The sequence below is a fragment of the Pelodiscus sinensis genome, chromosome 2 (genome assembly GCF_052426305.1).
Source record: "Pelodiscus sinensis isolate ZL-2025 chromosome 2, ASM5242630v1, whole genome shotgun sequence".
NCBI lineage: Eukaryota > Metazoa > Chordata > Testudines > Trionychidae > Pelodiscus > Pelodiscus sinensis.
Genome location: NC_143053.1, coordinates 219,617,657 through 219,640,393, shown reverse-complemented (window position 1 = coordinate 219,640,393; position 22,737 = coordinate 219,617,657). Strand labels below are relative to the sequence as shown.

The 22,737-nt window shown below is 40.9% G+C and overlaps 2 protein-coding genes across 4 annotated transcripts in view; one reads left to right on the top strand and one right to left on the bottom strand.

The window, feature by feature from the left end:
- Positions 1 to 13,050, top strand: part of RUNDC3B (RUN domain containing 3B) — a 107,429-nt gene extending 94,379 nt beyond the window's left edge. For 2 of the 3 annotated variants that reach the window (XM_075922426.2, XM_075922427.2), the window contains exon 11: positions 11,254 to 13,050. In XM_075922426.2, coding sequence (XP_075778541.1) covers positions 11,254 to 11,399 — 146 coding nt within the window. In that variant the 3' untranslated portion in view covers positions 11,400 to 13,050. Of the gene's footprint in view, positions 1 to 3,036; positions 3,459 to 11,253 lie in introns of those variants that run through there. The other variant, XM_089776713.1, reaches the window with a different exon arrangement.
- Positions 13,051 to 19,360: 6,310 nt separating this feature from the next.
- The window catches only part of SLC25A40 (solute carrier family 25 member 40), an 82,981-nt gene continuing 79,604 nt past the window's right edge, over positions 19,361 to 22,737 (bottom strand). The window contains exon 11 of the mRNA XM_025182818.3: positions 19,361 to 21,427. Coding sequence (XP_025038603.2) covers positions 21,294 to 21,427 — 134 coding nt within the window. The 3' untranslated portion in view covers positions 19,361 to 21,293. The remainder of the gene's footprint in view (positions 21,428 to 22,737) is intronic.

Genomic DNA, 22,737 nt, shown 5'->3' with positions numbered 1-22,737 from the left:
CTCATGTCCTGAGTGCTTGGGCCTTCGTAATCTGAGATTGGTGCATTTTAATCAGTGTGGAACTATGATATACTCTTAAGTTCACTTCTGGCCCCTTTACCTATTCCTTTTCAGGGACAACTCTCACAAAATAGTCCTTCAACCAGAGGTTCCCTCACTTCTTTAGGAAGGGGCAACAGAGGAAGTTCCATTGTGCTTCTGTGGGGATGCATCTATTCCTGCTAATTCCTTGATTTTACAGCAAAAGAGGGTCTCAGGCCTATTTTAGACTTAAATGTTCTTGAAGAAAATAAAATTTTCTACTCTTGCTTCAGTTATTCCCTCCCTCAAATAGAGGAACTGGTACACTGTCCTGGACCTCATTTTGCAGCATGTCACAACCATTGCAAGTTTCTCACACTTGTGGTAAATGGGTACCATTATTATTTCACAATGCTTCCATTTGGTCTTTTAGCTGTTTGTGAAGTTCCTGGTAGTGGTGGCATCACATCTGCAAAAATTAAGAATCCATGTTTGTGTACCTGGATGACTGGTTGATTAGAATTTGGTCAGAGGCTCATGTGTTGTTCAATGTATCCACTGTTCTGTCCACATTTAGTGCATTGGGACTTGTGCTCAATCAGGGCAAATGAATCCTAAAGCCAGTACAGAGAATAAAGTTAATTGGGGTGGTCTTGGACTCCACAAAAGCCAGGGTCTTACTGCCACAATCCAGGTTTCAAACATTAGAAGGATTAATGCTGAGGTAGAATGCATACTCACTCACCATGGCACACAGATGCCTCATTTCATGGGTCACATGACAACATATGCCTATGTAGTTCAGCATTCCAGGCTGATTCTTGAAAAGCTGCAGGCATGGCTAGTTTCAGAGTGTACCCAGAATCTGTGTCATCTGGACAAAATTGTTCAAGGGCCAATTTCAGCATTGGTTGGTGGATGGACCCTCTGAAAGTGTGTGTCCATCTGCCTATGTCTCCCCACTATCAACTTTCACTCTAGTCTCAGATGCATTGTCCCTGAGTTGGGGAGCTCATATGGAATCCCTGCAGACTCAGAGTTTCTGGTTATCTCACAATTAAAAGACTTACATAAATGTTAGAGTGCTAAGATCAGTACATCTAGCTTGCTGGGCCTTCCTCCCCCAGATAGTGGGATAGAATTTATTAATTATTACACAATTCTGCAGTTGTTTTACATAAGCAAGCCAAGAACGATGCAGTCAGCTGTGCCAAGAAGCAATTTCGGACTTGTGCATAACCAACTCGATGCATCTCAGAGCTGCTTACCTTCCAGAGATACGCAACGTGTTAGCTGATTAGTTGAGCAGATCCTTCCCTGAGTGGTCATTATGCCTAGACATGGGTAGATCCATCTTCCAGCTCTATGGACTCCCCAAGTGGACTCATTTGCAACAAAGACTGTCAGAAAATGCCATCAGTTTTGTTTCAGGGGAGACCTGAGCCCAGGCTTGCTGACGCATGCTTTTCTCCTATCCTGGAAAACTTGTACTGTACGCCTTCCCTTCAATGCCTTTGCTACTCAGTCTTGTCCAAAGTCAAACAAGACCATGTTCATCTCATCCTTGGCACTGGCATAGCCTTGTGAACACTGGTACTCAGCTCTACTAACCTTGCTAATTGAGCCTCCACTGTCTTTCTTAATGGATAACTCCATTTGTGAATGTCCTATGAACAGGATCTTTCAAAGTGCTTTTGAATAGCAGAAAACTCCCAATAAGGACTATTTACCTGTACAGGCAGTCCCCGGGTTACGTACAAGATAGGGACTGTAGGTTTGTTCTTAAATTGAATTTGTATGTAAGTCGGAACTGGTACATATTGTAGGGGAAACGCTAACCAAACATTTCTCCAGAGCTCAGTTTTATTCTCCCACACCTCACTTCCCTCAGGCCTTTATTCTCAAGCTGAGGTGTCTGCTGAGAATAGCTGCTCTGCGTCTCCCTGGTCTGCTGGGGGGAAGCAGCTAGTGCGGGGTTGCCTCACCCCGTTTGTAAGTAGGGATCCGATGTAAGTCGGATCCATGTAACCCGGGGACTGCCTGTATTCTCCATTTGGTCCTGTCCAAAGCAGAATCTCCAAAGCAGTCCTGGATTGCATACTGGACTCTCTCTTATATGTAAAACAGAGTTTGGCTATTAGGTTATTTCAACCTTCCACAACTTGGTAGATAGTAGATTGCTTTTTTACAATCCTATCATCACCAGATTCCTAAAGGGCTTGGTCAGATTAAATCCACATTATGCAAGATTCTTGAATCTGAAATTGCTCCTAACAAAATTGATGTGACCACCCTTCAAAACTTGCCCTGTTTACTTGTATGAAACTATTGCATTTTAGTGTCCATCACCATAGCCAGAAGGGTGGAAGAATTGAAAGCCCTAGTATCAGAGCTTCCACATACAATTTTCCATAGGTTTATCTTCATCCTCACCCAAAATTTCTCATTATGGTGGTTTCTAATTTTCATGATCTACTGACTTTTTTTAAACCTCATGCTCACTGTGGTAACTTCATTTGTTGAAAGAGAGAGGGGTTCTAGCTTTCTGACTGGAACATTCTAAGTTATTTAGGATCTCTATTCAGTTGTTCATTGTGATTGCAGACAGAACTAAGATGTTCAGAGGATTTAATTCTGGATCCCTTCATGTGTTCATTTTTTACCTGCTGGCTAATGTAGCCCCCTAGCTATGATACTGACACATTCTACATCACAGGCAACAATCCGCTGATTACTTGGTGCAAGTACTGAGTATTGACATTTTTAAATTGGAATTTGGTCATCTGCCCTTACCTTTGCTTCATCAGTCCAGATACAATGACAGTTCAAGCACAGTTCAGGTAAATCTTGAGCCCATGTCTATGATTGTCCGAGTCAACTACAGTGGAATGGACATGTGCAAGTACTTGAAAAAGGGGGAAAAAACCCTGTTATCTGTTTTTCCATAACTGTCGTTCTTTGAGACTTATTGCACACGTCTTTTCCACGACCTGCCAACCTTCCCCTCTTTACCAGAGTCTATCCAGTATGAAGAAACTGAGGAGAGTTGGGGAGGCTCTACCTTATTATTCCAGCACTTAATGGCAAATGACAACAGAGAGTTCTGAGTCCACCCCGATGAGTCCCACTGAGGAAAAAAATTCTCCAACTGTATATGAGGTATGCGCACCCACATATAGTGGAATAGAAGAGCTTCTCGAAGTACAACAGTTACAGAAAGGTAGGTAACTGGGATTTTATGTCTTTAGAGTTGTATCTCTATTTGTGTCTGTCAAGGCACTGAGATCTCTCACATCTAGTGGAAATCAGGTCCTTAGATGGGTTAGTTTTTGCTATAATCTATTGTAAAATGCATTTTTAGGGCAGTGCTGCACTTATCATATATATAGTAGCCCAATGTGTGTGACTCTGTAATGCTGAAATGCTGACTGTTCCCTCTGAGTGGCGCTGTTGCCTGAGTCACGTCCTTCGCCTCCCGCCGTGGTGCTCGGCTGATTTCTGTGCCACTCAGCCGGGCCACCACGGGGGAGCAAGCAGCCGTTTGGGCGCCGCGGTCCCCATGCAGCACAGGAGTGCTGCGTGGGCAGTGTGGGGCCCAAATGGCCGCTTGCTCCCCCATGGTGGCCCAGCTGAGCGGCACAGAAGTCAGCCGAGTTCTATGGCGGGAGGCGAAGGGGGGGCGGGGCGGTGACGTACACGGCTAGGGGGCGGGGCCTGGTCGTGCACGTCACCACCCCGCCCCCCTTCGCATCCTCCTTCACTTTCTGCCGTGGTGCTTAGCTGAGTTCTGCGCCACTCAGCCGGGCCGCTGCAGGGGAGGAAGTGGAGCAAGCGGCCATTTGGGTTTCCCTGCGGCGGCCCAGCTGAGTGGCGCAGAACTCAGCCGAGTGCCGCGAGGGGGGCAGGGTGGTGACGTACATGGCCGGGCCCCACCCCCTGGCCATGAAAAGAGCCTGGCCAGGGGGAGGGCGGGGGAACGAGGGGCAGGAGGAGGACAACTGGAAGGCTGTAGGATCAGTGCTGGGGTGAAGGGAAATGGTGCAGGGGGGCCGCTGGAGCTTATAGGCAGCTGCTCTACTGGGCTGCCGCATGGGAGCAAGCAGCGCAAACAGCTGTTTGGGCTCCGTGCTCCCCATGCGGGGGGGGAGGGGGGAGAAGAGAGACTGAGAGGTAGAAGAGGGAGAAAAGAGAAAGAGATGGGAAGAGAGAAGCAGGAGAAAGAGGAGAGCTGAGAGTGGGGGAGGCAGGAGGAGGAGGGGGAGAGAGAGACAGAGTGGAGGCTCAGGAGAGAAAATGGAGATAGCAAGGGAATAGGACGTGGAGGAGAGACCTGAAAATCCCGTTTTAGGACAGGCTAATTGGCCAGTTATCAGAGATTGACAGAAAGGTAGACCTGGAAAAAACTTCAGGAATTCAAATAGACTTGATGGACTATTCCTAATAGGTGTTTGTTCTTAAAAACCTCCAGTAATGAAGATTTCCCATCCTCCTGTGGAAGCTTATTGCAGAGTTTGACTACTTATATAGTTAGGGTTTTTTCCCTAATATCTAACCAAAATCCCCCTTGCTGCAGATAAAGCTCATTGCTACTTGACCTTCCATGAACATGGAAAACAATTAATCACTATCCTCTTTCTAACACCCTTCATACATTTGAAGACGGTTAGCAGTCCCTTTCCCCTCTCACTCCCCATACCCATGGACTTCTTAAGATCTAACTTTCTCAGTTTTTTTAAACTTTTCCTTATAGGAGAGATTTTTTTAAATCTTTTATCATTAGGAAAATGAGAATAAATTGGAGAGTGTCCAAAAGTGAGATGCCCAGAATTGAATACCATACTCGCAGGCCTCACCTGGGCTAAACAGAGCAGTTCCATGTTGTTCTGTGTCTTGAATACATGGAGCAGAGTGCTAGGAACCAACAGCTTGAGCCGGTACTCTCATCAAATACTAATTAACTCCCATTTCCAGGCTGGACCTGTCTCTGACTAACTAATTCTTCCTAGTTCATTCTAATCTGCTAAAAAGATAGCCCATTAATGCAGAGAGTTGAAGATGGCACAAGAAGGAATTGCTGGTGGGAGAAGCAGGCTAGCTGAACCAGAACTAATGAAGTGCAGACAGCTCTTCCCTTTCTTCTTCTTGGCTTCTTCTTGGGTGATGAGAAACTGATGTAGTTATAAATGCTGTGGTGTATGGCTCAGTAACCGTGGTGAAAAGAGTAATGTAAATAAACAACACAATGGTGTTTAACAGAGTCTCTGAATAGTCTGTATGGACAGCAGAAGACAGACGTGGCACTCCATCCTGTCACAATACGACACACATTCTTATGGTAACATTACAAAAAAGTGGTTTTCTGTATTGCAGATTTTTAATGTAAATTACTGTTAAAAGAGTTTTTTGAGTGCATTGTGGGAGTGAGATTTTAGCTTCTCAGTTGTCAAACTCAATTGCTTATCCCAAAGAGTGCTGTTATATGCTGAAAATAATTTCCACACACCCCCGTCCAAAAATGCTCTGCCACCACCACAACAACCAACTTCACCTCGATCTTCCTGCTGCCTCTGCCAGGTGACATGGACATCCTTTAGCTCAACAATAAATGCTAAAGCCTCCCTTTACACCACCTTTAATCTCATTTCTGAGATGTCCCTAGTTCCAGTGATCCAATTTGAAGTTTACAGGTAACTTTTTTGAAGTTATGTGTTCTAAAATCCCTTTCACAAAATCCAAATTTTAGAGGTTGTATGATGGATGTGTACTGCTGAACTAATGTAGTTAAATTATTTTCCTCAGCTTTCTCATGTGTTTTCTCAAACTATTGAGCTAAACTATTTTTTTTGTAGGGATAGAGTAAATGTAGATCCTTAACTGTGTTGGCTTGAGTTAATTCCATAAGCGCTATATTCAGTCACTGATTTTTAAAAACATTGTTCAGCAGATGTAAGATTTAAATAATTCAGAGATCCATTGGAATATGTTAGTAAGTGTTGTATGAAAGTGGATTATTTTCACTATACTGTTTTCCCCCCAAAGGTAGGGCTTCCCTTTAAATGAAAATCTACAGGCACAGTGTTTAAAAAATGTCTGCTTTACAGATGCAAAGTTACTTGAGCTTTTGGTGGACTGGGTTACAAATACAATATAGTGTGCGAGACACCTTTAGTCATCTGTTTTAAACCCAATTCAAGATGGTGGCAACCAAAAGCTGTTATCTGGTCCCTCTTTGGTGGCCTGTGGAAATAAGGTGATTTCACTGTCTGTCATAAAATGCACTACCATAACTGGCACTAATTAGCTCCACCGTTGGCAGGGAGGAAGGTCATGGGTAACATTGACTTGTAGCCTGACATAGCCTCGTGTGGAGATGATACCTCCAGGCTGCATGTTTGAGAGAGTATGGGAACCTTGTACTGCCAGGATAGATCCAGTATAATTTATGAGGAATTCTCAAGAAGGATGTAAAACAAAGCCTCTTTATCTTCAGTAACAGTACTTCCTTATTCCAATAAAACACAAAACAGGACTATGTAGCACTTTAAAGACTAACAAGATGGTTTATTAGGTGAGGAGCCGAAAGCTCATCATCTAATAAACCATCTTGTTAGTCTTTAAAGTGCTACATAGTCCTGTTTTTTGTTTCAGCTAGACTAGACTAACATGGCTACATCTCTATTACTATTCCTTATTCCAATGTGCGTGTGTGTAGGAGGGTGGTTTCCAACAAAGCTTAAAAGCATCGAATCTCTGGTCATAGCATAGTTCTGGTAATGTTAATGCTGATGTCTGGTTCAAGCCTAAAGAGAGATTTTTTAACTAATAATTTCCTTTCTGTTAGCAGTGCCTTCCACAATTCTGGACATCTGGGCTGCTCTTCTCTTGCTGCAGCTCCTGGAGATGGAATCAGAATTTTGGTGTTGTATGGTCTGGCTACACTTCACTAGTTCTTTTTGCTGCTAGATGAGTTATTCCCAGTCTGTTAAACCTGCATACTATCATAAACAAATATTCCACAGATAACAAAATAGCTACATACATTAGCGCAAGACAGTTGTATAGTAACAATTTCTCTTAACTTATGAGTTGGGGTTCAAATATTATCCAGGGTGTGTAGAAAAGTAGGAGACACTGTTAATAGAAAAGAAATTATCAATAAGAAATTTTACATTCTGGAGTTCAGTGTCTCCCACATTCCAGGTGTCTGGGAAGTAGTGAGCAGTGATAGATATAGGAGGGACATAAAACAAAAGTTTGGCATTCTTTGGTGAGCTGGCCCAAAAGTTTATTTTAGCCACTGTGTGCAGCACTTCCCTGCCAAAGGAAGCCTCTGCAAAAGAAATTTCATCTACTTGTACTTAAGGAAAGTCTTAGCTGTAGACTAGCTGGATGTTTTGCAAATTTCCAAAGTGGACACACTTTCTCATTCCACCCAGGAGATTGGTAAAGATCTTGAAGTGTGCTCGATCCATTCTGAGACAGAAACCTCTCATTACTTATAGGCTTCCACAATATTCTAATCCACTGAACAACAGAGGACTTAGAAACTCTGAGTCCATGGTATTTTGGGTGAGAGAGCAAGAATAAGGAGCCAAATCTTCTTGTATATTTTTGTGTGACTGGGAGACATTTTCAACACTCCTCTGATCTCTAAGTTGTGCCACAGTTGTAGATTTGGACAGAATGAAGGGGAAGGGAGGTAAGGAAGGAGAAATTTACTTTAAGAAGAAAGGATTCTGGTGTTCTAAGTACCACATTTATTTTGTAGGGCATGATGTAAGGCTCTTGTATAGATAAGACTGCCAGCTCTGAAGCTTGCCCTGTAGATATGACAGCTAATAAGAAACAACTCTTAATGGATAAATAAAAGGCCAAGACTGAAGTCAGAGGCTCAAAGGAATGGCTTGACAAAGCCCTCAAAATAGTGAAAGACCCCATTTTGGGAAGAGTGGCAAGTCAGTCTGCCGAACCAGGCTGCTCAAAGAAATCTGCTACCTGTGGATTGTTTTACGGGGAGCTTGAGAAATATTTTGGCCTTTTTGCCTTTAAACAATTCACAGACAAGTTGGCTGGTGGGAAACGGAAGATGTGAATTATGAGATTGAATCAATTGATTTACAGGCATTGCTCAAAACTGTTGCGCTTGAGCCTCCCAAGCCAGCCTGAATTTTGGATTCAGATCATCTTTGTTGTGGATCAGTTTGAGGGAAAGGAGGAACTGTTCTCCCCATCTCATTGTTTCCACTGCTGCTACAGTAGCACTGGACTCCCCGTTTCCCCCTTGGTTTTTTAAATATGTGATTGTATCATCTTATTGAAAGGGGGAACTATGTTGTGGTTCAATCTAGATTTTGCTAAGTCTTTTCCTCTTGGTTCCATAGACCTTGGGCTGCTTGGTTCTACAAACCAGCTTCCCATCTGTACAAGCTGGCATTGGCCGCTTGGACTAAAGGATCTGGAAGGCAGATGTAAAGGCTGACCACCTGTCCTGGAACCTATACTTGATTTTTCTTGTGTTCCATGATGTGATCCCACTCCTCCAGTATGAAAGCTTATACTTCTGATTGCATGATTATGCCCATGGTGATCCATATGCACAACACTACAAATCTTAGCAGTTGGAGGCATAGTGCTATAATAGGTCTCTGGGTGGCTTGGCAGCAAGAAAAAGAATTCCTGGGTCAAACTTTTCTTGGCATTGATGAAGCTCGTCCTGAAGAAGGTTTCACATTCAAGATGGAGTTTGAGCAGAATGTTGTCCAGGGAAGGATACAGATGAGTTTCTTGTGACCTGAATCTAACTATCATCACAGTCAACATTTTTGGAAAAACTCTGGGTGCTGAGGACAGACCAAATAAGAGTGTTCAATATTGCCAACGTTTCCTGTTTTCTGAAAACTACAGAAATCTGTGGAGGCACAGTCTGTTGGGGAATATGGAGATGGAGATGTGTATCCACTGGATCCACTGAAGTCTAGAAGTCCTTTCCAGGTATGATACTGGAATTTTCTTCCAAAACTTTTCCTTCCTCTACTTGTTCCTTTTTAAGGTTGATAATGGCTCTGATATTCCGCATTTGCTACTGCACAATGAAGAAGAAGTAGAATCCAGAAAATCTTTCTTCTGAGGAAACCCACTCTGTCATTCCCATAATCAAAAGATATTTGTTCTGGATCACACTGTGATTTACAGGGCAACTGGAGCTGAGTGACTGAAAGAAGAATGAATGGTTGGAGCCTGCAGCATAAGGGGTTATCTCTGGTTCACTATTTCCCTCATCAACTTGTCTGTGGTCAGTGAAAATCATTCTGGGTGGATCCTACGCAGTCTTAGTCCCCATTCCTCCCAAATCCAATTTTATGACAGAGATTCCACTAGAATTTCCTCTGGTACTTTGATTCCGGTAGTTCCCTCAATGAATCTGTTGTCCCTTTGCTGGTATCTTTGAGAGGATGAGAAGGAAAAGGAATGTCTTTGTCCAAAGGCCAGTCTGTATTCTGTTCCGAGGCCATTTAGTGGGAAAAGGAGTCTGTTTGGTTTTTGCCACCTTGATAGCCACCATCTTAATCAGTTTTTCTCCAAAAATGATGGCTCCTGTAAACTTGGCTGAGCACAGGACCTGCTTAGAGTGAGTAGCCACCTCTGAGAGTTGGAGCTGTAAGGATGCCTGGTGACTGAACTGGAAGGCATGGCTTGGTCTGAGAACCCCACTGCATCAAATGTGGTATCAGCTACAAACACTGTTTCTGGGAAGATTCTTGAAAGTTGAACTAACGTCAGGGTCATCTCATAGCCTTAAGGACAGATGTTCCAGCCAGGAAAGAGATGCTTCTGCAAAGCATGTATCTTCCTGGAACACTCAGAAGGTGGTGGAGGTGGCTTTAGAGACCCTTTTGTGACTGGCCTCCATCTTTCTATCCTGGGAATCATTATGGTAAACTTTCCTTTCCAGGGAATGATCATATTCTTTGCAAAGGTTGACAGAGGTGTCAACCTTTGGTGTCTCAGTAATAGAGACCTTCTGTTCTTGAATGTTAGAGCCTGAGGTTGCACTTGTTAATCTGCCTGCCATTATCATGCTTATTCCATTTTTTCCCTAATCAGTTCCTCAAAAAGGAGTGAAGTGGGGTTGTAGGGAGGATTTTGAAGGAAAACATTTATTCCGAGACTTACAGGAATTTGCTCATATTTCAGACACAGACAGCTTGCTTTCCTCAGTTTAGGACTGGGAGGAACAGGAGGACTGTCATCTTCTGGATTTCTGTTGTCTTTCCCTTTAGTATTTCTAAATCTTGTTGGTGTGCTTTGGAAGTATATAACCTCTGCAGTAGCTTTGGTGAGGGCTTTTATGGCTTCCTTAGGGCCTTCTTCAGAGATGATTGAGTCTACCCTTACTAGGTCATATTTCTCTCGACATGTCATAAGAGTCCTTCTGATCTGCTTCGAAGGGAAGGGGGCTGGTTTAGATATCCTGCTTTTTTTCTGTGGTGCTCAGAATCACTTTACGTCTTTTGGGATGCCTTTCTTCTTCTGCACGGGCACCCTAGGACTTATCAGGGTCTTCACTTTTAAAGAGCTGCTCCCTGCTGTGTACAGTGTTTCCACATTGGAACCCCACCTGCCTGTTGGACTTTTACCCCTAGGTTACAGGCTAGGCCCAGCTCACCTTCTGCCAACTCTGGGAAGGCTGCATCACAGCACCTTTCAGATTTGACCTGGTGCTTTCTTGCTTCTCTGCTATGCCCTTGTGGGTCACAGGTGCTGGCACACACATTGCAGTGGACACTCAAATCCCTCTCCCGCTGAGGGGTTAATCAACCCAGAGAAGAGTAGGAGGAATGCTGAGAAGGAAGAATACTGTTCTCCACTGCCCAAAACATTGGGTAAACTATTTAAAAGAGCCAGGGTAGAAGCAAAAGAAACCATTATCTGGTGTTGCAGAGGCAGAAAGCAGTAGAAGCCTGGTCAAGCAGTGCAGCACCAAAACTCTGATTATCTTCAGAGTTGTTGAGAGAGAACTGCCTAGACATCCACAGTTGTAGGAGATGCTGAGCACAGTGACATGTTTCCCTAAAAAGGGGTGATTGCATTTGTGCTTGTTGTATTGAGGATGAATAGTCTATAAACTGGTACATATACTGACCTCTCTTCTTCAGTGTTACCCCCTATTCAGGTAAATCTGGTATTAGCAACTGCACTGTAATAGTGACTAACATAATTCTTTTTTAACAGGGAAGGAAGACACTCCATCATTGCTTGGTCTCTGTGGCTCTCTGACTTCTGTCGCAAGTTATAAATCTCTTACAAGTCTGAAATCAAGTGAATACCTTGCAAGTCCTACAGCAGAGATGACAAGTCCAGGTCTAACTCCATCTTGAGCAGATATACGTAACAAAGAAGAGCTTTTGTGTAATGTTGCATTCAGTTTACATGCCATAACTTGACTTGCTGTGAAGACTCTTAAAAGTTCAAGCAAGTTAAAGAATATGCTGCTTTATCTGGTTCCCTTTCATATTGATTTAAAGAGAAGGCACAAAACTTACATCCATTACTTGTTAAATTATCATGTTTTTCTATAAAAGGATTTTTTCATGTACTTACCCTTTGAGATCTTAAATTGTTTGAGTTGCAGTCAGGTAAAGAATGTGTGTGTGTGTGATTTAATAACAAATAATCTTTTAGAATGAAATATGTGAAAATGAGTCTTTTGCTAAACTGTCGTGATCTATGTTCTTTAGGCTCTTCTAACCAGAGCACTTCCTTTCATTGCTCTGCATATTTGTCAATACTTGCAGAAAAGACAGGGAATCCTGAATTTAAGTCTTGACAGGTTAGTAAAGTAATATCTGAATCCCAGTTTTCAGAATATTATAAAACATTGCTTGTTTAATGTTTTTAATCTGCATACATTCTATCATGTAGGATCTCAAATTTATTTAACCTTTTGGATGTTTTGAAATACTGACAGATAAGTGCTAAAACTTGCATTTCTGGTATCATTATGCCACTTAAGAGTTGATTTTTATGTTCAGATAAGGCCATATAAAGAAATAGTATACATTCCTAGTTTCTGACGATGGGACAAAATAACAAATCTTATAAATCAGGATTACTTTCAAGTTTTAAGAAGGGATTGGGAAGTTAGTCACCAGATGATTATATGGCCCAAATGAAGAACTTTGCAGGTAGAAGATGCATCCTAATTACTTGTTTTTGTTATTGACTTATGTTAATGTAAAGGTGGTGTTGGGGAACACGGTGACATCATCCCCTCAGAGCTTTGGGGGAAAACTCTCCCTCCCCCATGTCAATTGTAAAGCATCCCAGGAGTTTAAAAAAAATTAGAATGAAAATCTGACAACTTACATGACAATATTGTTAATATGTTTTTCTCTCTCATGAAAGTGTCTAAAAGGGTATTTTTCTTGATTATGCTGTGCAGTAAAACTTAAACAGAAGTGAATCCTTAAAATTCTATGCCTCTAATTAAGCTACTGGTATGAATTACCTGAAAACATTTTAAAATGAAACTAAAATGTACATCTTCCCAATTTAACTCTCATCTGTAAAGTTTACAAATTAATTTTTGAATTGCAAACTGTACTCTTACATCTTTGTAAAAGGTAAGGAGTCCTTTATTCATTTTGCTATTAAGGTAATGCTTATCAGTAATTTTTTTTTAAATTAAATGCATGTAAATGTGTTGTATTTATTAATTAAGGGAAAAATACTTTGTTGTGCCAAAGAAATTTCAAATATTGTTTACATAAGTGGCTGCAGTAGTACTAGGGTTACTTAATTATAGCATCATTTCAGAAATATTTTTGTTTAGTCAGACACTAACGTCTATACTCTTTGCATTATTTTTATTTATCAGAGAATTGTGCCTCTTGTAATATTACCCTTGGCTCTGGTAGTTTTTCAAAGGGTGGGATTAAGAATCTAATTTGACCATTCTTGCAAACAAAGAATTCAAGAATGTCATCTTGATAAAAGCATGTGAAACTACACATTTTCAGAATTAAACAAACCCACTCTAATGATCTTTGAAATAAATCTTAATTAAAACAGTAGTGGCTCCTTTCATAAGAGCTACCAGAATGGCGATTACTGTAGAAAGTAATTTTCTGGTTCTTGCACTAAGAATCTGCTCTCATGGCAGTTCAGTAGTTTCATTGAATGGTATTTATTAATTATTAATTTCTAAATGAGAGCTGCATTTTAATATAAAGACAATGAGGAAAGCAGGATTCTGTAAAGTTAACATTACTGATTTGTGTATAGTAACTTGAGCAACTTGTGCTGTTTTAAACGCTTCTCCCAATACATCACTATTCTTTGACTATAATCATGATTTTTAGTCATGTCCATAGATAGCTCCTCCAACAGAGCTACTATAAAATTTATTCATCACATTATTTAAGTTGTGCGTAATATTTCACACTACTATAAGTTTGTAAATGTCAGTTTTTGTGCATGAGGAAGCTGATTGGATTGTACAAATGTCTCAAATGCTGTTCATTTTTTCAGAAATATCTGAACAAAAATAAATGCCAAAATTGTATGTGTATTTTGTTGCCTTGCTACACTATAATTGTTGCATGTAAATTAAACATTTTGTACTACTGCCTCTACTAGCTCTTGTCTCTGTATTCTAATCAAGAAGTATAAAGTAAGATCACTTACACACTGTCAGGTTAGCATGAAGCAACTGAATTTTGTTCTAATATTCCTAAAGTGAAAGACCTTAAATTAAGTACAGGTTGCACCTCTAAAATCCAGATTCTATGGCCCGGCAACATCCATGATCCGGCATAACTATGGATGGTCCAGGACCAGAGAGTCCTGGTGCACTGCTTGGGGGTGGGGACCGAGAGCCAGCATACAGCTTAGTTGGGTTGTGGAGCAGGAAACCAGTGTCCAGCTCAAATGGGCTGCCAAAAGGGGGAAGCGGGGGGAGAGGGGGAGGGGCACAGTTCAGCTGGACTAAAGAGGGGGGGCAGGGAGCTGTCACGTGGCTCATCTGGGCTGCAGGGGAGTGCCAGGAGCCAGTGCGTGGCTCAGCTGGGCTGGGGAAGGATGGAGAGCTGGCACGTGGATCAGCTGGGCTGCAGGGAGAGCCTGAAATGACCTCCTCTGGTCAAGAAAAATCCCTCATCCGGGATTAGTCAGGTCCCGAGGGTGCTGGATCAGAGTTGTCCAACCTGTAATATTAAAGAATATGCATTTTCTTTTTGCAAGAGCGATACGGAGACCATAAATTAACCCCAGATGTTTACATTGTGCATTAACTTAGAATCTGTGCTAGTAAAAAACCAAAAAATTAAGTACAACACATTGTTTTTTTTAAAAAGATGGTATGCCTCATGGTGCTAGTTCTTTCCATTTTTATGTACTAAATATTCCCTGCTTTCATCCATTAAATTGAAATTCAACTAATATATACTGTATTTTCTGTTTACGTAACTGTGGTAGTTGGCACAAGGACCTTATACAGTCATGATTGGGAGGAGGAAATCCATTAAATCTTTTACTATGTAATCGATGTTCTGCAAGATTCATTTGGTAAAGGAAGTATCAAAGAGGTAGACTTATTAGTCTGCATCTGCAAAACACAAGGACTCACTTTGTCCAATGCATCTGACAGAGTGGATCTTTCCCCCATGAAAGCGTATGTCCAAATAAATCTGTTAGCCTTTAGGATGCCACAAAACTCCTTATTGTTTTCTGTTGTAGGAGGGAACTTGAACTTAACCTTATGTTTTGAATGTGTGGTTTTCTGACATATAAAGTCTCCTTATAAAACATTTCATACAGGCAAAATGATTGATTTGAACCAATGAAAGGAAAACCTAAGCTTACATTTGAAAGAGAAAATAATGGTTCAATGGGCTCCAAAGAAGGCATAGGTATTGCTGTAAAATATTGAGGCCAAGAGTTTGACAGAATTTAGAAATGCTAGGTAATCATTAGCTTGATCACACTACCCTGCAGTGTGGATTAGAGAAATGTGCACATCACCATGAGTTAAAGTGCTATGCTCAAATTCCTCTTTGGGGATGCACACTAAAATGTTCCTACTTTGCACCAACATAATCCCCTTCAGCCAGGGTTATACTAATGGGCTGTGTCTAGACTGGCAAGTTATTCCGCAAAAGCAAGTGCTTTTGCAGAAAAACTTGCCAGCTGTCTACACTGGCCACTTGAATTTCCACAAGAACACTGACGATCTCATGTAAGAAATCAGTGCTTCTTGCGGAAATACTATGCTGCTCCCGTTCGGGAAAAAGTCCTTTTGGGCAAAAGCTTTTGCACAAGAGGGCCAGTGTAGACAGCTCAGATTTGTTTTGCGCAAAAAAGCCCCGATCGCGAAAATGGCAATTGGGGCTTTTTTGCGCAAAAGAGCGTCTAGATTGGCACGGACGCTTTTCCGCAAAAAGTGCTTTTTGCGGAAAAGCGTCTGTCCCAATCTAGACGCTCTTTTCCACAAATGCTTTTAACGGAAAACTTTTCCGTTAAAAGCATTTGCGGAAAATCATGCCAGTCTAGACGTAGCCATGCAGAATAGGAACCTTTTCTTCACACTTGCTGCATCCACATGGAGGAGAAGGAGTTACAGCACATTGATAGGCATTACTGTTCACACTTCCATGGTCTAAACTGAGGGCAGTGTCCACATAGTCTTAGCTTAACTGTCCAACTAGTTAGGATAAAAAAAATGTGTGTTTAAACATGTGCTTCAGGAATTAAACACTAATTGAGACAAACCTTTCTTAGGGACAGCTTATACCTTCACCTGAAATATATGTTGTACCACAATGTGCCTAAGATTCTCCAAAGGTGGTAGCAAAACTTTCATGCAGTATTTATGTTCTATATTATAAATAAAATTGTCTGAGCACTGCTAGTGGAGCCATCTACATCTTGAAGCATGAGAACTGAAAACTATTTCCCTTTAACTGCCGAGTTTACTCACTTAGTTTAAATCTTTTTTAGGTTTCTAAGAAATTTACCTGGTCCAAATGGCATTACATAACTGAATTATACATATAAGAAAAAGCACTTTTCTTCTACTTTTGAATCTACCTAATTTAATCTTACACTTTTATTGTTCTATACTTTTAGGACAAAGATTCTCTAATTGTATAACATTGGGGACTCATTTGCAATTGGGACCTTTGGATCCCACTATCTACTACGTAGTTGAGAGAAATCCCCAGGGGTAGCTATGTTAGTCTGTAACTTTAAAAACAACAAGCAGTTCTGTGGTACCTGACATTATGTTTACGCTACAAGACTGTTTCAAAATAGGTTATTTTGAAATAGCGCATCCACATTCCAGGGAAGCCTTGAAATTAGTCCAAGGCAGGCTCCCTGAATGTGGACATGCTACCTTGACTTAGAGCCCTAGGAAACACTGGGGAGTAATTACTTTGAATGACTCTGGGGAATAGTCATTTCAAAATGACAGCTGCTGAGTGCCTGCCCACACTAATGCTAGTTCAAAATAAGAATTATTCCTCATCATAAGCAGGATTTTTCATTATTCCTCCTCAACAAGCTCATTATTTCAATACAATTTCAAACTAACAGGCTTGCTGAGTGGACACTTACCTCGTTGTTTCAAAATAAGAGGGAGTTAATTAGGAAAAAACTCCCAACTCTCTTAGAGACTAACCAATATATTATATCCTGAGTTTTTTGTGGCTTTTACCTATGAAAGCTCATGATATATTGGCTAGTTCCCAAGGTACCACAGGACTGCTTGTTAGATAAGAGAGTTTGCCTGTCTGTCCATCTGTCTGTTCAAGAACTCCTCCTAAACGGTAGGAGCTAGGACCACCAAATTTGGTATACAGCTTCCTTTAATCATAACAAAGCAGGGTAAGGGTTTTGGTTGTGCCAGGAAAATGGGATTGTGGTTGATGAAACCATACAGAAGAGAGAGAATCACCAGGCACATGAAAGGGGCTGGGAGCATCTGGGACTGCCCCATCACTGAGCCTTCCACTGCCCTGGGTGCCCTTTCAGGTAGTGTGTGTGTGTGTGTGTGTGTGTGTGTGTGTGTGTGTGTGTGTGTGTGTGTGTGTGTGAGAGAGAAGAGAGAGAGGAAACTGAAGTTGGCAGCTCCCTGACAAAGGGGAACAGTCAGCAACTTCCTGCACAAATTGAGGGAGGGAGAGGAGAGGTGCTTCAGGGAGCAGATGAACCTAGACCTGCAATAGCTGAGGGACATGCACCTGCTCCTCCCCCTCCCCCTCCCGCTCTGTTGTGCCTGCTGAAGCTGCAGCAGCCACAGAGAAGTGCTTCTCATATGGCCCCCACGCTGTGGTGAGAGAGGACCTTAGGTAATCCTCTCTCTCTAAGACATCCTGCTTATTGAACTTCTCATCCTCAGCCCGGATCAATTATTTAAATAAAGGAAAACCAAAAATTATTTCAGTTAAAGACCTGAGCAAAGCTGAGTAAATGTTCTAGTAATAAATATTTAACAAGTGGATTTCTAACCTTTTTTGCTAAAAATCCTTTGCCATTCTAATTGTTGCGGAAGGCCCTCATCTTTCCTTCTGTGTACTTGCACAACTGTCATGCTTATATTTCTTCTCCATTTTGGAGTATTCTCCAGTGGGTAACATACTGCTTGAGTCAAGCACATCCAGAGTTAATTCTGAGGGGCTGAGTTACCTGTTTTACCCAAGAAGAATGTAATGGCAGAAGACAGGTCATAAAGACTATGACTCAAGTCACCTTTTGAGGTGCAAGCCATTGTTACTCCATTTCCCCCCATGACTCCTGCATAGACTGTTGACTCAACAATAAGAGCTTATTAAACTACTGAAAAAGCATAGGCCTGTTAAAATGAAGTAAATGGCTGTTTTATTTATGATCTTACCCTTCCCCTTTTTTTCAATACATTACTAAAACCAACTAGATCAGAAGGACCAACTAAGTCAATATTGATGAATGCAAAGTAATCCACATTAGAAAACATCCCGACTATACATATAAAATCATCAGGGTCGCAATGAGCTGTTACCACTCAAGCAGAAGATCTTGGAATCATTGGCTATGTCTACACTGGCGGGTTGTTGCTCCAGAGATATGCAAATGTGGCTAAGCGTGGAATATCGCCGAGCCTCATTTGCATACCTAACAAGATGCCATTTTTGCAGAAGAGGCTCTTGCGCTAGAAGGAGCTATCTACGCTGTCCCTTCTTGTGCAAGAAAAACCCTCTTGCACAATGCCGTTATTCCTGAAAATAATCAGCGTAGCGGCATTAAGCAACACTTAGTCGACTTGTGGAATTCTGGGCCCTCATAACATCCTCTGGCAAAGACCATAATAAGGTTCAAAGAAGAACTAGATAAGCTCATGGAGTATTAGTCCATTAGCTAGGGTAAGTCAAGATACCAAACCATGCTTTGAAGTGTCGCTAGCTGCTGTTTGCCAGAAGCTAGCAATGGGTAATAGAGGATGTATCATTTAATGTTCTGTTCATTCTCTCTGAAAAACCTGGCATTGGCCACCCTCAGAAGACAGGATGCTGGGCTAGAGGCACCATTGACCTGATTCTACTATGGCTGCTTTATGTCACTATCTCAGCAACTGTCATTCATTTTCAATTTATCCATCCTACTTTGTGCAGTGGGTCAGCTTTAGTGTTTTCTGTATTTCAAATTTACCATTCTTCCTTTTACATAGCCTAAGTGGAAAGGCGCAAAGCCAGATCTTAGAAGCTGACTTGCATGCCTTGTAAGGCAGCTTCTAAAACTAGGCTTTAGACAAGGGGTGGGCAAAAGGGCCTCTGCAGGCCGGATTCAGCCCACCAAGCGGGTGGATCCAGCCCACGGAGGCCCTGCTGCTCCCCTGCCCCAGGCCCTAATTGGCCTGGGGGCAGAGGAGCACACAAAGCCTCATCCTGCCCTGCCAGGAGCACACGGTGCTTTGAAGTGCTGCATGCTGCTTGCAGGGCAGGGGGGAGGGGCGGAGAGCAGAGGAGGTCTGGGGTGGGGTAGCCCCGCCCATTCCCGGGTGACCCAGGGCTACTTCAAAAATTTTTGAAGTGTCCTCTGGGCAAAAATTATTGCTTACCCCTGCTTTAGCCAGAACAGAGCTGAGATTACAAAATACAAGCAATTAAAATCAAGAAGTATCTATTAAATCACAATCAACGTAATGAAATAAATGTTCCTGAATAAGAGTTTAAACTTCCTATGATCAGAAACTAAATAATTCATGTGTACACAAGATCACAAAACAAGAAAACATTTGATTTTATTAAATATTAACATTTTGTCCCATCAGTGGCTAGTATATGAACTAATTTACATGCTGATTAAACATGTATTGCATTGTTTATCTCCATTTAGAAAATATTTGAATGTTCCATATTTTTACTGGTATTTTTCATAAAGTGCTTTTTTTTTGTATCATTAAAGTGTAAACTATCCTGAGAGAAAATTCTTTATGGCTCACTTGAATTAGAATTTATTTTCCTGCCTCCTCACACCATTCTTTATTCTACATCCTTTTTTCAGCTTCAGAAATACAGGGAGCTTTTAAACCTGTGGGGTTCTTATTCCTCATCTTTTATGGCTACAAAATAATGGTGCAAGACTCTTTTTTCCCCACAAGGGAAAAAAGCTCTTTTTCTGTGGCTTCATAACTTTCAGTGGGTACTCTCTCAGTTTAGTCAACTCCACAAGTAAGAAAGGCAACATCTAGTCACTATACTAGCAGTGTTCAAAAAATATAGCAACAAAGCGCACAATGTGATCAGTGGGAACAAATGGCAGTTAAAAATTAATGAAAGGATAAAAACCTGAAGAACTGCAAATGAATGGTGATTTCTATCTGACTTCCTAAGAATTGTAGATTACATACATATTTTAAGTTTTAGGTGATAAAGATGAGCCCAACACAAAGTTTAACCTTTCCTCTTCCCCCAAAACCTTAAATGCAAATTCTTAAAGAAACAGGTTGTGGTCCTTGGATGCTATGGAAATGACGTTAGCTTGTGAAAGCTTTCATCATGCCTCTTGCACGCACCCAAAAGTTATCCAAGATATTTTATCATTTAGAATTCTTTTGCAGGATAGCCACTGTACTTTAAAAAAAACTAGTCATAGGATTGCACATAACTAGTCTGTCATAGGTAGCACATTTTACACTGCTGCAGGCTCCATCATACCTTGCTTTGTACATCACAAAGCTTCCCCCTGGAGATTTTAGATGTGCAAAAAACTAGGATCAAGCTCTAAATGGGAAATTTGATTTCCAGCATTTATAAACAACTAACCAGATAATCAGCTTAACACATGGCTCTGCAGTGGAATCCAAACTGTTTCACTTTGAAATTCCAAGTTACATGGCAAGAGAATCAAAGTGAAAAATATGCAGAGGGTTACATGGCAAACAACTTAATGCTGATTATTCATTTAACTCAAGGCTGTGTAGAGTAAAGTTTCTAATCAATTCAAGAACAGTGAATGTTACAGGATTCCTAACTATTGGATTGCTGATCTATAGCATAATATATGTATCATATTCAAACTGCATATATATTAGGCCAAATGTAATTGGTTTTTAGGGTTCTGTTTCAAGGCTATTTGGTGGTGCCCCCTTCTACCTTCAGTTTCACTGAAACACTGATGAAATACTTAACCTAACTTGCAATTAACAAAGACATAAGACAACCATTTTTGAAGGGACAAATATTTAAACATGATTGAGCATTCATGAAAGAATTTCCATGTCTACTTACATATTGTCTATTTTTCTGAACACAAATCCTAAAGGATTATCAGAGCATAAATACATTCTAAAAGTCAATTTAGAGAAATATTAACATACATTGTCAAAAATGATCATGTTCCATATAAGTCTCATTTTCCACAGAAAATGTTTTTCTTTAATACAGGTGGTAAATACTATTTCATGTTTTCTGACCAATCTTAAAGGGTTTTTTTATTCATTTCTGAAGATGATTACAAAACTATCAATTTGCTTCCTAGGAGCATGGTCTGTAAAGAGAAAATTCACATGAAATTTTAAACAATGGTTCTAGGAATTTACATAGCATATAGTACTCTTATACTTTTTTGAATAAAGGTGCATAATCAGCCTTGAGGAAGTGCTAAGCAAAGGGATTTGCACCTGGTTAGCAAATGTCATGGCTGACTTTTACGCAGTAACTCTGGAATACTTTAATTGTAGACAACAGTCTAAGTTGACACAATCTTGGCCAGATACCTTGTCTGTAGCTGCAATCTTAGCTTGAGTGAGAATTTTTATCTTTGTGGTTTTTTTGTTTGTTTAATTTACGAAAGAAGGATTTCCCATATTCATATGTGCTGATCATTATGGCACAAGCAGGAGCAACTTTAATCAACCGTGGAACAATACCTGCAGGGGGGAAAACATTTAGTCTCCAATTAGCCATACATATCACTCGTTTTCAGAATAAGACAGATGACAGGCTTCTATAACACTGTGTAGTATCACTCTGTGCAGCAAGTAAAGTGGTAAGCTTACCATTCTTAAAAGAAACATAGAGGCCACTGTACTGCAAACATTTGTGTATTACACCCTAACAGTCTCGAGAAACCAATGCAGTGGTACCAGCATTCACAAGGGTCATGATTGTGGACCAATTTTTGTCATTACACCTGTCACCATAACCAGAGGAAGCTTTTTATCTGATCTATCTGCAGATTTCCCCTTTGGCTGCTAGAGCCACAAGTGACAATGGTGGCATCCTCTGTACATTCAGAGGAGGTATAGCACTATGGACTCACTCCCAGCCATCTATAGTAGTCCCACTTCCAGCTTTCCTTGCTACGGTACAGTGAATGGAAGTAGCCACTGAGGAGAAGCTCTTCCCCTGGGGACTGGAGAGGGAGCAGCTGGAGTGTATTAGTGGCAAACAAGTGCAATGGCAGTCAGAAGGATTTAGAACAGGAAAGGTGGGATTCATGAACAAGGTGCAGAGGGAACAGAGGCAGGGTATATGTATTTAATATTAATTTTCAATATGTAATTGTCACACTGGTGAATGGCATGGGTAGATGGGATTCAAAAGTGAGCAGATAGAGCCTCTACCAGTTTTTTTTTTAATTTGCAGGTTATTTTATTATGTGAATTCTTAAGTTGGCAATTTACCAAGACTACTTGAGTACAAAAGTTATGCATGTGTAGGATCAGGCCCATAATTAAATTGGGCATCATTTTTTATGGTAGTTGCTCACGGGAAGTAAAACTTTTAATCTGTTTATCCATTTACGTCTAATATCACTAAGTTTAGACTTGACATTTTAGATTAAAATAACTTTACTAGGCAAATTTGGAAATTTTATAACCCCTTTTAATGTACATGTTAAGTTATGACTTAAAGATGAAGAGAAAAATCCTTCCTTTTGGTTTGTGCTCCTGAATTGGACTGAATTTTGGATTACATTTTGATTTTCTTGTAAACAGTTTAAAATGAATTGCACTGACTTATCACGTGTTCTTAAAGGACACTGAAGTAATCTTAAATTAAAATGTTTGTTTTATAAAACAGGGGCTTTCAAAAGAAAAAGGTGTCCAATTAAAACTGGTTTAATCACACTCTGTATTGCTTGCAATAGAACCAGAAATAAACTTCCTACTTTACTTCTTTTTACTTTTAAAACTCTTTCAGCTTGGAAAAGGGAAGGTTACTCACCTTCTGCAGT